Here is a 13,151-nt window from a genome sequence, read left to right as displayed (position 1 = left end):
TCTGATAGCTATGTATTTTAAATATAGCACAGTACACATTTCAAGAAAATAAAGCAGCATAGTATATTTTATGTGAAAGATGCATAACCAGAAGCCCATTAGAGTTTACTCTAAAACATTTTAATTCTATGTACATATGAAAATGTTAAAATTTAAGTTTAATTTTATCTTTCCTCAGTCATTTATGCCTGACAGCTGGTAGGCCCCACTCAAAACAGTGATTTTTAAGGAAAAGTTTTAAATATTTTGAAGTGATCATGACTAAATTCATTTTTAAAATATATTTATGTTTATTTATTTTTATGTGGTGCTGAGAATCAAACCCGGTGACTTACATGTGGGAGGCAAGTGCTCTGCCTCTGAGCCACACATCCATCCTCAGCTCCACTAAATTCATTTATTAAAAGTCAGTAATGACTTTCTTTTGGGGACAGGGGAAGGCATCAAGAATTGAACTCAGGGGCACTTGACTACTGAGACACATCCCCAGCCTTATTTTGTATTTTATTTAGAGATAGGGTTTTACTGGGTTGCTTAACACCTCGTCTTTGCTGAGGCTGGCTTTGAACTCATGATCCTCCTGCCTCAGCCTCCAGAGCCCCTGGAATGACAGGCATGTGCCATCACACCCGAATGAAGTCACTAATGACTTTCTAGCACCAAAGGAGCATCTAAACAAATTGAGACCTTCAGCAAGGGACCCCAACAAGTCAATTAACATTTCTGAGCCTCTGTGTTTTCTTCTATCCAATGCCTATTTTTTTTTTTTTTTTGTGATCAGTATGTGGCTGGTGCCTAATAAACGTTGGCTGAGTAACCACAGGAATGAGCAAATGAGGACCTGAAGTCAGTGGCTTCTCAGGCTGGGAGCTCAGAGGAAGCTGAACGTGGTCCTTGGAAGATTTTAGCCTTGTAGGGGCTCAGACCTCTGCTTGGGTAGAATGGCTGATACCTGTGAAAGCTTCGCAGAGAAGTTTCCTCCTAACCACAGGGAGGCAAGACAGCAAGGTGGGAGACAGTGTGGAGACCTGGCTGAATGTAGGGCGCTGGAACTGCTGACAAGGGAGGTCCCGGTGACAAAGTCAGGGATGACAGGGGCCATGTCACCAGGGGCCCAAGGCTGAGGCGTTTACTCTGAAGGCAATGGCAGTCTCTAAAGGCTTTAAGCAGGGGAGTGGCATAGTCAGGTGTTCAGAAGGGGACATTGGAGAAGGGAGGCCAGGGCATCTTAGAGTACTGTCGGGACAGTATCCAGGATGGTCAGTAACGAGGGCCGGGAGTCAGCAGGGATTGTGATTCCGGAGAGGAAAGGATGGATGTGAGCAGTAGTAGGAAAGCCACACTGATAGGATATGGTGGCCAACTAGGTGAGGGTATGAGGCAGGAGGTTTTCAGGCCAGGGTAAGGAGAAGGGAAAGTCATCAAGATGGGAAAACAGGTGGAGGATGATGGAGGAGGGTGGAAAGAGATGAACCGAATTTTTGGAATGTCCAGAGGGTAAGGTGTCTCTGGTGGAAGACAGATTTATACCAAGAACATAGGTTGGAAATCATAAGGTGATAAAAAGGAACGTTAAACTTTTTTAAAAAATATATTTTTAGTTTAAGATGGACACGATACCTTTATTTTGTTTATTTAGTTTTTTTTATGTGGTGCTGGGGATCGAAACCAGTGTCCCATGCATGCTAGGCTACCGCTTTACCACTGAGCCACAACCCCAGCCCAGAATGTTAGATTTTTTAAAACATATATTTTTTTGTTCTCAATGGACCTTTATTTTGGTGCTGAGAACTGAATCCAGTGCCTCACACCTGCTAGGCAAGCGCTCTACCTCTGAGCAACTACCCCAGCCCCGGAATATTAACTTTTACTTTGGGCATCAAGTGAGTGGTTCTATACACCTGAGCTGTTTGTGAAATTGCTGACTCTGTCCCCATCAGCACGCCCCCCCCCCACCACCACCCAATAGGATCTGAAAGCCCTGGAGTTGGACTCAAAAGTCTGTGCCTTTAACAAGAGATGATGGAGTTGTCCTTGGACATTTTTTTGGGAAACTCTATCCTAGGGAGCCCCTACAGATGTTAGTAGACAACAGGCTGGTATTGAAGCTGCCACGGTCTATAGGTTGCTACTGATCTGGGCACATGACAAGGTCATAACTGTATGTTATGAGGCAACCCAAGTGTCTAAAATTCTTTGTTGGTATAGCAGGTAGTGGTATTAAATCTGAGACTCTGCAGCAGTTGTTTGAGGTGGGTCTTTGAGGTTCACATTCCCTTAGTTTCACTTTCCCTCTCTGAAGGAAATTCTCAGCTAATTCCCATGTCAGCAATGTTTTGAAGATAATGTTGGCTACACCGAGTATCATCTCCCCATTCGAACAAGAAGCAACAGACCTTACATTAGTGTCCTGAAGACTGGATTTCTTATTGATATTTACAAATGTCGATTCCTCTTTTCCAATCTGTAAGACAAAACGGGTTAGTCCAAACTGAATCTCTTGGCATGCAAAATGTTTTCAAGTCTCCCACATTTTAAGGATTATAGAAATGTGAAGGTGGACCAAAGAGGGAATTCAGTCAATAGCAAACCTTGTTCTGGTATTTATGTAAGTTAACAGAAATGTGTTTTCTTGAGTCATTCTCCTCCATGGGGATTAAGACATAATTATTCAAATGCAATCAATTATTGTATTCCTACTTTTATTGAACACCTGCTACGTGCCAGCTCATGCTTGAATGAGAAAGGGATGGTGTGGGAAAAGCCAAACCCACAACTGGCTCACCTCACAGTTTAGATGGGGAATAATTATCAGCTGTATGCTCACACAGCCTTACAGTTTACAAAGGGATCTGGAATCTGTTCTTTCACATCAGTGGAACAAGCCTGGGAGGAATTACATCATTTGATTTTGACAGAAGCCTTGTCTTCTTCCCTCTGGTGAGTTCCAAAGAATGACAGGGGAGGAAGGGACACCCACTCAGCCTGCCAGGCCAGCAGAACGCACAGTGCTTGATGACAGACACAGCCCTCATGCTTGTCACAGCACACAGAGCTGGGCCTCTGTTCTAAGCATACAGTGAGTGGTACTGCTCGGACCCTGGCTCAGAGGGCACTGCCCGGTTGGCCTGCATGGGTGCCAAACACATCCAGCCCTGGCTCCCTGTTGGAACTTGATTCTTTTCCTTACACCCTTGCTCTACATGGAGGCCAAGAGGGAATTCAGACCTAACTCTCTGGGGGAATGCACAACCCTTCCCCCACAGCCCCTCGGGATACTCTAAGCCAGGGGTTCTTAAGGCAGGTCCCTCAGCAGCATCTCCAGTTCTATGATAATAGTGGGAACTGTTTCACAAAGTGTTCTGTGACCAATCAAGTGTGAAGGAAACTAAAACAGGTTTCTTTGCCGCAGGACTTCTCAGAACCTATTAGAAGATGTGTGCATTGGGACTGTTTCAGGGGATTTAGTGAGCAGAATTTCCAAAACAATCAGGAAGCCTCCTAGAGGGCTGGTGCACCTACTGACATCTTGGGAAACGCTGCTCTGAAATTATTGAGTTCATCTCACTCTCTCCTCCTTTCATGCCCTTCCACCCTGTCTGTTTGGCTAGGGCGCTCTCTTTTCTTCATATCTATTTCTCATCTTTTTCTACATTTTGCAAAATGAAAAGTTTCCAACACACTGTACTTCCTCACTGGTGCAGAAACACAGTCCTCCTCGGATGGTGTGTGCAGCATGGGGCCACTGGGCACATGATAGAGCTTTCTAGAGTGGATCAAAGCAGCTTTGTAAACTTGGAATATGTTAGTTTTATTTGTTCCACGACAGTATAAAAATGGCATACTCTAAAATGATGAAGATAGCTGGATTAAGACAAAGGTAATGTGTGACTATAACTTTAATATCTAACATGCAATGAGAAGAAGGTCAACATGGTCATCCTATAAAAAGTGCTACCACTGTTACCTACAATCAGAGCCCCTGACAACTTCATCACGCCCGATCTGTAGTAATTATTGTCAATATCCACACAATGGTAGGGCAAGGCATTGTGTTGGGTACTGGGTACTTTACACAGATGGTCTCATTCGTCTTCACAATAACCTAAGGTGGTTAGATACCATTTTCCTCATTTTACACCTGAGAAAACCGAGGCTCAGATTAATGAACAAGTTTAAGGCGATGCTGCTGAAACATGGTAGACTGATTCAAATCCAGGCCACCTGACTTTGAAACTTATATTCTATACCTTACTGCTTCCTGTTTGGATCACAGTTCCCAAATAAGAAGAAATTCTGTAAGCCCTTTCTGGGTTTTCATGGTATGTTCTGGAAGGATCTAACTTACTCAGATTGCTAAATAAACGGAAATAATAATATAAGAGATTACTGAATATTACTTTGTCCTCAGCAACATAGGCATAAATACTAAGTTCGTGAGTGAGCTCACGGACAACTGTAGCTTTTCATATACTGGTTCCAGGGCAGGGGTGACAAATGGATTTCTACTTGAGTGACAACCTTGTTGACTGGTATCTCCTTGGAAGACCTTTTGTATAGAAGATAATCCTGAGGCTGCATTTAGGGTCACAGGGAGTGTGGTGGTCACTGCATATAACCAGTGAGGTCTGTTAGGGGTGCTAGTGGTGGGTAATGAGAGTTATGGAACTGTCGTCTCTCATCTCCAGCTTGTTCTCTGCACCTCTACTTGGTGGACCTGAGGCAGAACCAGCAAATTCAGTTAACTGCTTTCCCAGCTGGCTTCAGGATAGAACATGTCAATAGGGGGTGCTAGTGGGGAAGAACTTGCTCTTTTCTGTCTGTTTCCAGCTTCTGTGAGTCACCCCAGCCTGGCTGCTTCACCTGGGCAGTGGCAGTTCCTCCAGGCCACATGGGTTTCTTACTCCAGCTCAGAGACACCAGCACTGGCTGCAGGGACTCTTACTAAGAAATCCAAATTTCATCTGAGTGTCTAAATTTTAATATTTACAGCACATCATTCCCTGGGCCATGGAGCTGGAAAGTGCTTCCTTGCAGTTTTGCTTTCTAGTTCCTTAGAATAGTGTGACTCCGAGTGTGGCCCCAGGAACTTGTTGGAAATGCCAATTCCTCAGCCCGACCCTGACCTGCTGAATCCATGGGGCTGGGCCAGCTCTCCTGAGGACTCACACATACCTAATTAATAACTGGATATCAGTTAATAATTCTTGCTACTAAAGTTTCAGTTCACCTACCAAGGCATGATTCCTATCTCCAGTCTGGATCCTGACTGACGTGGTGTCTGGGTCCCTCCTGATGGCGTGGAGGAAGTCTGTAACCTGAATGCAAGGGAGCCAGGCTCCGCATACCTGGGCACTCACCCGGGAAGCGTTCTCCAACTGCGCTTTCAGAATGTTGCACTTCACGTGATCTGCCACGGGCGAGGGCAACAGGGGTGTCTGAAGAGTCTTCTCAGAGACCTTCTTTTCTTCGGCCTGAGACGAATCAAAATCCAGATGATGGATTATAAGCAGAAAACAAAACATGCACGTTAACTTTCCCAATGGCTGCAACTGCACAGAATACAGATCCAAGTATCCAGGCAAATATGCCACCAGCTCCACGCATCTGTGCCCCAGGGTTCACTCATCCTCTTATGAGGGAGGGAGAAGACACATCAGGAGCTGGGTGTGAGGCCTGAGAAGGTGAGGAAGGGGATCATCAGGGGTCAGGCGGCAGAACGGGGCTAGGGCTTCCACTTCTCTATTCATTCTCCCCACAACCGCAAGTCTGACACAGAAAGCCAACACTGTGATTTGTAGGGTCAAGGGAAAGAGTGCAAAATATCTGTGGATGTTTTTACAATAAATTTTTTTTCTTGCTAAAAACTGGTGTGTGTGTGTGTGTGTGTGTGTGTGTGTGTGTGTGTGTGTGTGTTTTGCTGGGGACTGAACCCAAGGCCTTGTGCATACTAAGCAAGTGCCCTACCACTGAGCTAAATCTCCAGTCCTAAAACTGTGATTCTTAACAAGGCATTTGTATCTATATTCCTCTTTTGGAGGGGGCTGGGAATTGAACCCAGGGATAATCACATGCTCTACCATTCAACTACACCCCCAGCCCCTGTTACAGTACTGCAGAGCATCTTGGAAATTAGTACCACCTTCACTGTTTTTACCATCTCCCGAGTGTTAACTGAACATGTACCTAAAATTCCTGTGATCCCAGGGCACCCTGGGACAAATATTCATATTTGAACTATGCTCAAAGCAATGATATCTTTGAAATCTTAGGCTTTGTAACTATTCTGTGTATTATTATAGACATGATGACATTTCCATAATAATTAAAATAAAAAGCACTTATCCACATGGGTAACCCCAACTCATCTTTAATGGTATACACACCACTTTTGGGAAATAATGTCTTATTGCTAACTGTACCTATCATGCCATTGCATACCCCAGCACTAATATGGTGCTTGATGCAGAGTAGGTGTCCATTAAACACCTACTGAGGACAATTATGATGATATACAGCTATCATCAGAAGAGATATGCATTTAATAAGAAAGCACAAAACCATGTGATTGCCGCAATCCAGCAATACCAATATCATGTCAGCCATCCTGTACGAGGGCAAGAAGGAGATGTTCTAAAGCCCTCAAGTTCTTCATGTCCCCAAATTATTTGGTCACTAATTTGAAAGTCCTCTTGAGCACCTTGGTACTCTTAGTAGCAATATTATAAAAGCCATAGAGGCAGCACAAGGCAATTGGCTGACAGACACCACTTGACAAAGAAAAGAGAACATAGTATACAGGTTCCCAGGGGGACCGCCAGACACACAGAGGAGCGTTTGTGAGAGCAAGCAGCAATTTCACATAATGCCAGAACAGGCAGAGGCAAAAAACCCAGATCTGCTCCTCAGCTTTGCCTTCTTAGTACCATTTAAAAAGAGAGTGAGGGGCTGGGGATGTGGCTCAAGCGGTAGCATGCTCGCCTGGCATGCGTGCGGCCCGGGTTCGATCCTCAGCACCACATACAAACAAAGATGTTGTGTCCGCCGAGAACTAAAAAATAAATATTAAAATTCTCTCTCTCTCCCTCTCTCTTTAAAAAAAATTTAAAAATAAAAAGAGAGTGAGGTTGCTAGGGGTGTAGCTCAGTAGTGAAGAGTGTTCTCTAGTGTGTGCAAAGCCCTGGGTTCCTTTCCCACCAGCGCATGCATGTACACACACACACACACACAAACACACACACACACATGATGATAATGATGATAAAAAGAAAAATAACTCCAGTGGGTAACATTTACTGAGAGCTTACTATGGGTCAGCCCTTGACTATAAATTTCATATGCATGTCTCACTTAATCCTCTCATTTGTTCCACCCATTTGGAAGTAGGTACAAGTATCATCCTCCCCACTTTTATAAAAGGTGAAGGATTTATATGATATAAACAGAAACCAGAGAATTAATATCCTCATTTTATAGATTAGAAAAACAAAGCAGAGAGATGGGAAGTGACTTGTCCAAGATCACACAGGAGATAAGCAGAAGGGCCAACATTCACCTTCAGGAACAGTGGCTTTGGCAGACGCAGCCCAGAGCTCTAACCACACTGCTCCCCTTGCCTTCTCTGATTCAGTCTCTCTTTTTTAAGAAATGTCTTTCAGTTGTCGGTGGACCTTTATTTTTTATCTCTCTCTTTCTCTCTCTCTCTCTCTCTCTCTCTCTCTCTCTCTCTCTGTATGCAGTGCTGAGAATCCTTACACATGCTAGGCAAGTGCTCTACCACTGACCTACAACCCCAGCCCATGTCTCATTCTCTTTATTCACAAGATTTTCAGGATGTTCAAGTAAGGAAAAAATTTTTTAAAGACACAAATGACACTTTCATGTCAGATTCTTTGGTTAGAAAAGAAAATATAACAAAAAGTTAATTTGGATGGGAGGACAGTAATGACCCTAAGCCATCTAGTTGTGCTTGAAGAACTGGCTCTTTTGACTAGATTCATTATCCTGAAGGACTTAAGTTTTCTCCTTTAGGCAAATCACTAACTTATTTATAACTTGTATTTTAAAAGGTAAGATTTGTAGCATAGACTTTGGATGATTTATCTTGTGTTTATAAATCCTGATACGTAAAGATATCTGTTCCATATTAAATGGATGTTTTCATTGATATGTGAAGAGTTGATTTTTTAATTAGGTTTGATTTTTATGGAATAATATAGGAATGAAATTAGTTATTAAGCCCATCTGAGGTTTTTTGACAATTGCTTGAGGGAATGTGGTTATACTGACAGTAATGACCGAAGACCTACTTAAAGAAACGAAATGCTGCTAAAATAAGAAGAGAACAGCAATTCAGCAACGATTTCCCCCCAGAACTTTGGAATTCTAAATTACTTTTTTGAACATAAAATTTGTGCCATCTCATTCCTGTCCCATCTGGATGAAGCAAGAGCAATAATGTTCAGCTTTATGAATTGACTCAGGTAAAGACCGACATAAATTTTGGAAAATTTGTGCAACATTATATAATTTTTTTCTTGTTTCAAAGGCATTTCTCTCCAGGCATGGTGGTACATGACTGTAATCCCAGCTACTGAGGAGGAAGATCACAAGTTCAAAGCCACCCTAGGCAACTTAGTGAGACCCTGGGGGGAAAACAAAATAAAAAGGTCTGGGAGTATAATTCAGTGGTAGAGCACCCATGGGACAATCCCCAGTACCCCCCAATACACACACACACACACACACACACACACACACACACACAGAAAAAGGCATTTCTATGGGAGATCACAAAACAACAAGTCCAGTCTGGAGGAAGGTCCCAGAATGTTGTGCTTTCTGTGTTCTGAATTATCATACTTGATATTTTATGTTCAGCTTGAATTGTGGAAAGACACTTTATCGTTCAATATTTCAAAACATACAAATGGATGCCAATTGGGCCTTTGGATTATTATAGTTGGAAATAGGCCATCTGTTGGAAGATGTCATCTGGGAATAAAGAAATGATCAGATGCATATTTAAATTGTTGATACAAATTGTTTACACATTGGAAATCTGATGACATTCACATTCCTGTGATAATTCTGGGTGTGACTTTGGAACTGAGTAGTGAAAATGACTTCTCATCATTAAATAATCCCAGGGGGTCATCTAAGAACAAACAGAAGATGCTCCATCTTTAAGGTTGGGGAAAAAAAACTTTAAAAGCCATCCAAGCCGGAGTTCCCAATTTTGATATCATGCTATCAAGTGAGGTCTGTTGCAAGAAATGCTCTATTGATGACAAAGAATCATAGTGTGAAATAATATGCTCTGTTCATAGATTGGGACAGCATCAGAGTTACCTGGATAATCGCATTGACCTAGGTTTCTTGCTTACTAATCTTTCTTTCTTTCCTGTTCTTTTCTGTTTTTGATACTGGGGATTGAACCCAGGGCTTTGTGTGTGCTAAGCATGAGCTCTCCTCTGAGCTACACTCCCAGCCCCCTAATGTATTTCTCTGAATGGAGGATAAAAAAGGGAAGTTATTATAAGTTATAGCTGAGCTCCAGGGCAATGCTCTGTAGTGCACAGGTGTTCCAGGTATGCCTTGACCCCGAGCAAGCCACTGTCCCCAATATCCTACCAATGGTCATGGCAACTACAAATGACTGTAGCGCTTGTGAGTTCTCTGCTGTTCAATATGCTGTATTTCACTGCAAAATAGTTATAGATTTTGTCCAACTCTGGGTAAGCCTGTATTCAACCCATTTATCATGTGTATTGTTGAAGAAAAGTTGAAAACCAAGAGAATAAGATGAGGGAGAAGATTGATCCAGGGAAACATGATCTATTGGGTAATGCCCAGCCCTGTAATTCACCCAGCAAGAAGGTAAGTGAAGTTTTGCTCCTAAAAGACAGCCTGAGCCAAAAAGTCCAAGAAAGATGGTAGAAGTCCCTCCAGGCACAGGCAGGTTTAACAGGCAGGCCCCGTTAACAGGCCCAGGTCTGGTATGAGCACCAAGTCCATGTTCATGCAGAGCCCCGGGCACTGGCACCTTGTTAATGTTGATGTGCAGAGCAGGCCAGGGTCCAGCAGCCTTCACCGTCTCCAGCTCCAGCTTCTTCAGATGGGCAGCAGCTTCACTGAACAGGGCAGGTGGTCCAGGACTCAGTTCTACACAGCAGCCAGGGAAGATGAATAAGGAAGGGTCAAAGGAGAGACAGCTATAGAGGCTAAGGGACACTCGCCAGATCCTGGCCCGCAGCACCCTGTTTGCCTGCCCCCTTGTCTTCTTGCTTGATGGGTTGTGAGAATATCTGAGGTCACGGTTTCAAGGTCTAACCCCCCCGCCCATCAGCTCCAGGAGCTGGGTGAGCCTGGCTAAAATGCTTTACCTTTCTGAGCCTCAGAGTCATTTTTAAATGAAAATAAAATTATTTACCTTGTAGGGTTGCTGTGAACATTAAGTGAGGTTATTCATATACAAGTGTTTTAAAAGTGAAAAAGCTCTATGCAAACTAGAAAGATTAGTATTCAGTCTAAGAGACACAAAAATGTGCCCTTAAAAGCCATGTTATGTTTCTAAAATCAAATCCACTGACTTTGATTTTTTTTGTACCACTGGGGATTAGTTGGCCACCTTTTCTCCCTTTAGCTTGAATTTACTCACTGATATATTAAATATTCATTACAAAGTAAAACTTGTGCTAATGGGCAATCGGGATCTAGGAAGCTGAAAGAAAGAGATGCATGAGACACAATTCTGGTCTAAAGGGAGACACAGAGACATGCACAGATACTTCAGATAAAAAGCAGCAAAAGTCATCATTAGTGATAGGAATGAGAGAGAAGGCACTCCAAAGCCTGGATTGGTGGGAGGGTGATAAAGAACGATTCACTGATAACATTTGAGCTGGTTCCTGAGGGATGCATAGGAGTTCACCAGGACAGAGAAAAGCCTTCTAGGAAGAGGTAACAAGTGCAAGGGACAGAACTGGCACAGCATTCGGTGAGAGGAGAGGTGCTCTGTGTAGCCAGAGTGTGCTAAGGAGTGGGGGAGGCTGGAGACCTTGGCAGGAGCCAGGTTATGAAGGTCTGTGTGTGGCCAGGCTCAGCAGGGTGGCCTTCATCCCAGGACAGTGAACTCTTGCAAGGCCTTAAGGCATCTGGGTAGAGCCATCTGGTGAAAGTAGATTTGGCAGCTTTTTCAGGGAGGCTGGAGGAGGTGCCCATCGGGAGGTTGCCACGATTACCCAGATATAAGAGGAGGCAGGGACTCGGCATGGGCAGCCGGGGCATCGAAGAGGGCACAGAGCTCAGTCTTCACACAAGTGGGTTACGAGTCCCCGTATCCAGCTCAGCCAACCCAGAATTGCTTTCCATGGTCAATGAAGGAGGGGATCGTGGTGTTTTACCGGCTCCCAGGCTCATGCCATGCCCTTGGCTCTCACCTCCTCACCTCCACCCCATCCCCAGAAGAGGCACCGCAAGGGACCCCGCTCCTCAGCAGGAACCAGCGCCAACACCGCCTGACTCTGCCTTAGCACCAGATCGAGAACCAGTCCTTTCCCCCAGTTCACCAGAGGCAAATTCCTTGCTAAAATAAAAGACAATTTCTAAAAAAAATAAAAATAAAATAGCAGACATACAAAATCCAAGCCTGCGGGTTAAAATTAGATGGAAGAGAGAGAACCTCACTCTGTCGTTGTATTACTAGCGGAGTTCTGATGGGGACCTGCATTAATGGTCCACCTGACACCACCTTGTTCTCAGAAGTCCCATGTCAGTGGTACTGGTACCAAAACAGGCAGGTGGACCAATGGTACAGAATAGAGGACACAGAGACTAATCCACAAAGTTACAACTATCTTATATTTGATAAAGGGGCTAAAAACATGCAATGGAGGAAGGATAGCATCTTCAACAAATGGTGCTGGGAAAATTGGAAATCCATATGCAACAAAATGAAATTGAATCCCTTTCTCTCACCATCCACAAAAGTTAACTCAAAATGGATCAAGGAGCTAGATATCAAATCAGAGACACTGCGTCTGATAGAAGAAAAAGTTGGCTACGAGCTACATATTGTGGGGTCGGGCTCCAAATTCCTTAATAGGATGCCCATAGCCCAAGAGTTAATAACAAGAATCAACAAATGGGACTTACTTAAACTAAAAAGTTTTTTCTCAGCAAGAGAAACAATAAAAGAGGTAAATAGAGAGCCTACATCCTGGGAACAAATTTTTACCCCTCACACCTCAGATAGAGCCCTAATATCCAGAATGTACAAAGAACTCAAAAAATTAAACAATAAGATAACAAACAACCCAATCAACAAATGGGCCAAGGACCTGAACAGACACTTCTCAGAGGAGGACATACAATCAATCAACAAGTACATGAAAAAATGCTCACCATCTCTAGCAATCAGAGAAATGCAAATCAAAACCACCCTAAGATACCATCTCACTCCAGTAAGATTGGTAGCCATTATGAAGTCAAACAACAATAAGTGTTGGCGAGGATGTGGGGAAAAGGGTACACTTGTACACTGCTGGTGGGACTGCAAATTGGTGAGGCCAATTTGGAAAGCAGTATGGAGATTCCTGGGAAAGCTGGGAATGGATCCACCATTTGACCCAGCTATCGCCCTTCTCAGACTATTCCTTGAGGACCTTAAAAGAGCGCACTATAGGGATACGGCCACATCAATGATTATAGCGGCACAATTCACAATAGCTAGACTGTGGAATCAACCTAGATGCCCTTCAATAGATGAATGGATAAAAAAAAATGTGGCATCTATACACAATGGAGTATTATGCAGCACTAAGAAATGACAAAATCATAGAATTTGCAGGGAAATGGATGGCATTAGAGCAGATTATGCTAAGTGAAGCTAGCCAAGCCCTAAAAACCAAATGCCAAATGTCTTCTTTGATATAAAAAGAGCAACTAAGAACAGAACAGGAAGGAAGAGCATGAGGAAAAGACTAACAGTAAACAAAGACGAATGGGGGGTGGAGAAAGGGAGAGAGAAGGGAAAGCATATGGAAATGGTAGGAGACCTTCAATGATACACAAAATTATAAGAGGTTGTGAGGGGCAAGGGGGAGGAAAAAAAGGGGAGAGAATTGAACAACAGCAGAGGAGGTAGAGAG

At 43.5% G+C, this 13,151-nt stretch overlaps 1 protein-coding gene across 6 annotated transcripts in view; it reads right to left on the bottom strand.

The window, feature by feature from the left end:
• Window positions 1–13,151, bottom strand: part of EPB41L4B (erythrocyte membrane protein band 4.1 like 4B) — a 136,527-nt gene that overhangs the window by 27,559 nt on the left and 95,817 nt on the right. For 4 of the 6 annotated variants that reach the window (XM_081267834.1, XM_081267837.1, XM_081267835.1 and 1 more), the window contains exons 17-19: window positions 10,046–10,164; window positions 5,349–5,474; window positions 2,397–2,464 (exon numbers count right to left, since the gene is read on the bottom strand). In XM_081267834.1, the coding sequence (XP_081123960.1) occupies window positions 2,397–2,464; window positions 5,349–5,474; window positions 10,046–10,164 (313 nt within the window). The remainder of the gene's footprint in view (window positions 1–2,396; window positions 2,465–5,348; window positions 5,475–10,045; window positions 10,165–13,151) is intronic. The other 2 variants (XM_081267836.1, XM_081267839.1) reach the window with 2 other exon arrangements.

The sequence above is a fragment of the Spermophilus citellus genome (genome assembly GCF_964194105.1).
Source record: "Spermophilus citellus genome assembly, chromosome: 2".
Classification (NCBI taxonomy): Eukaryota; Metazoa; Chordata; class Mammalia; order Rodentia; family Sciuridae; genus Spermophilus; species Spermophilus citellus.
Note: the sequence above shows the minus strand (reverse complement) of the source record. Positions and strands in the feature narration are given on the sequence as shown.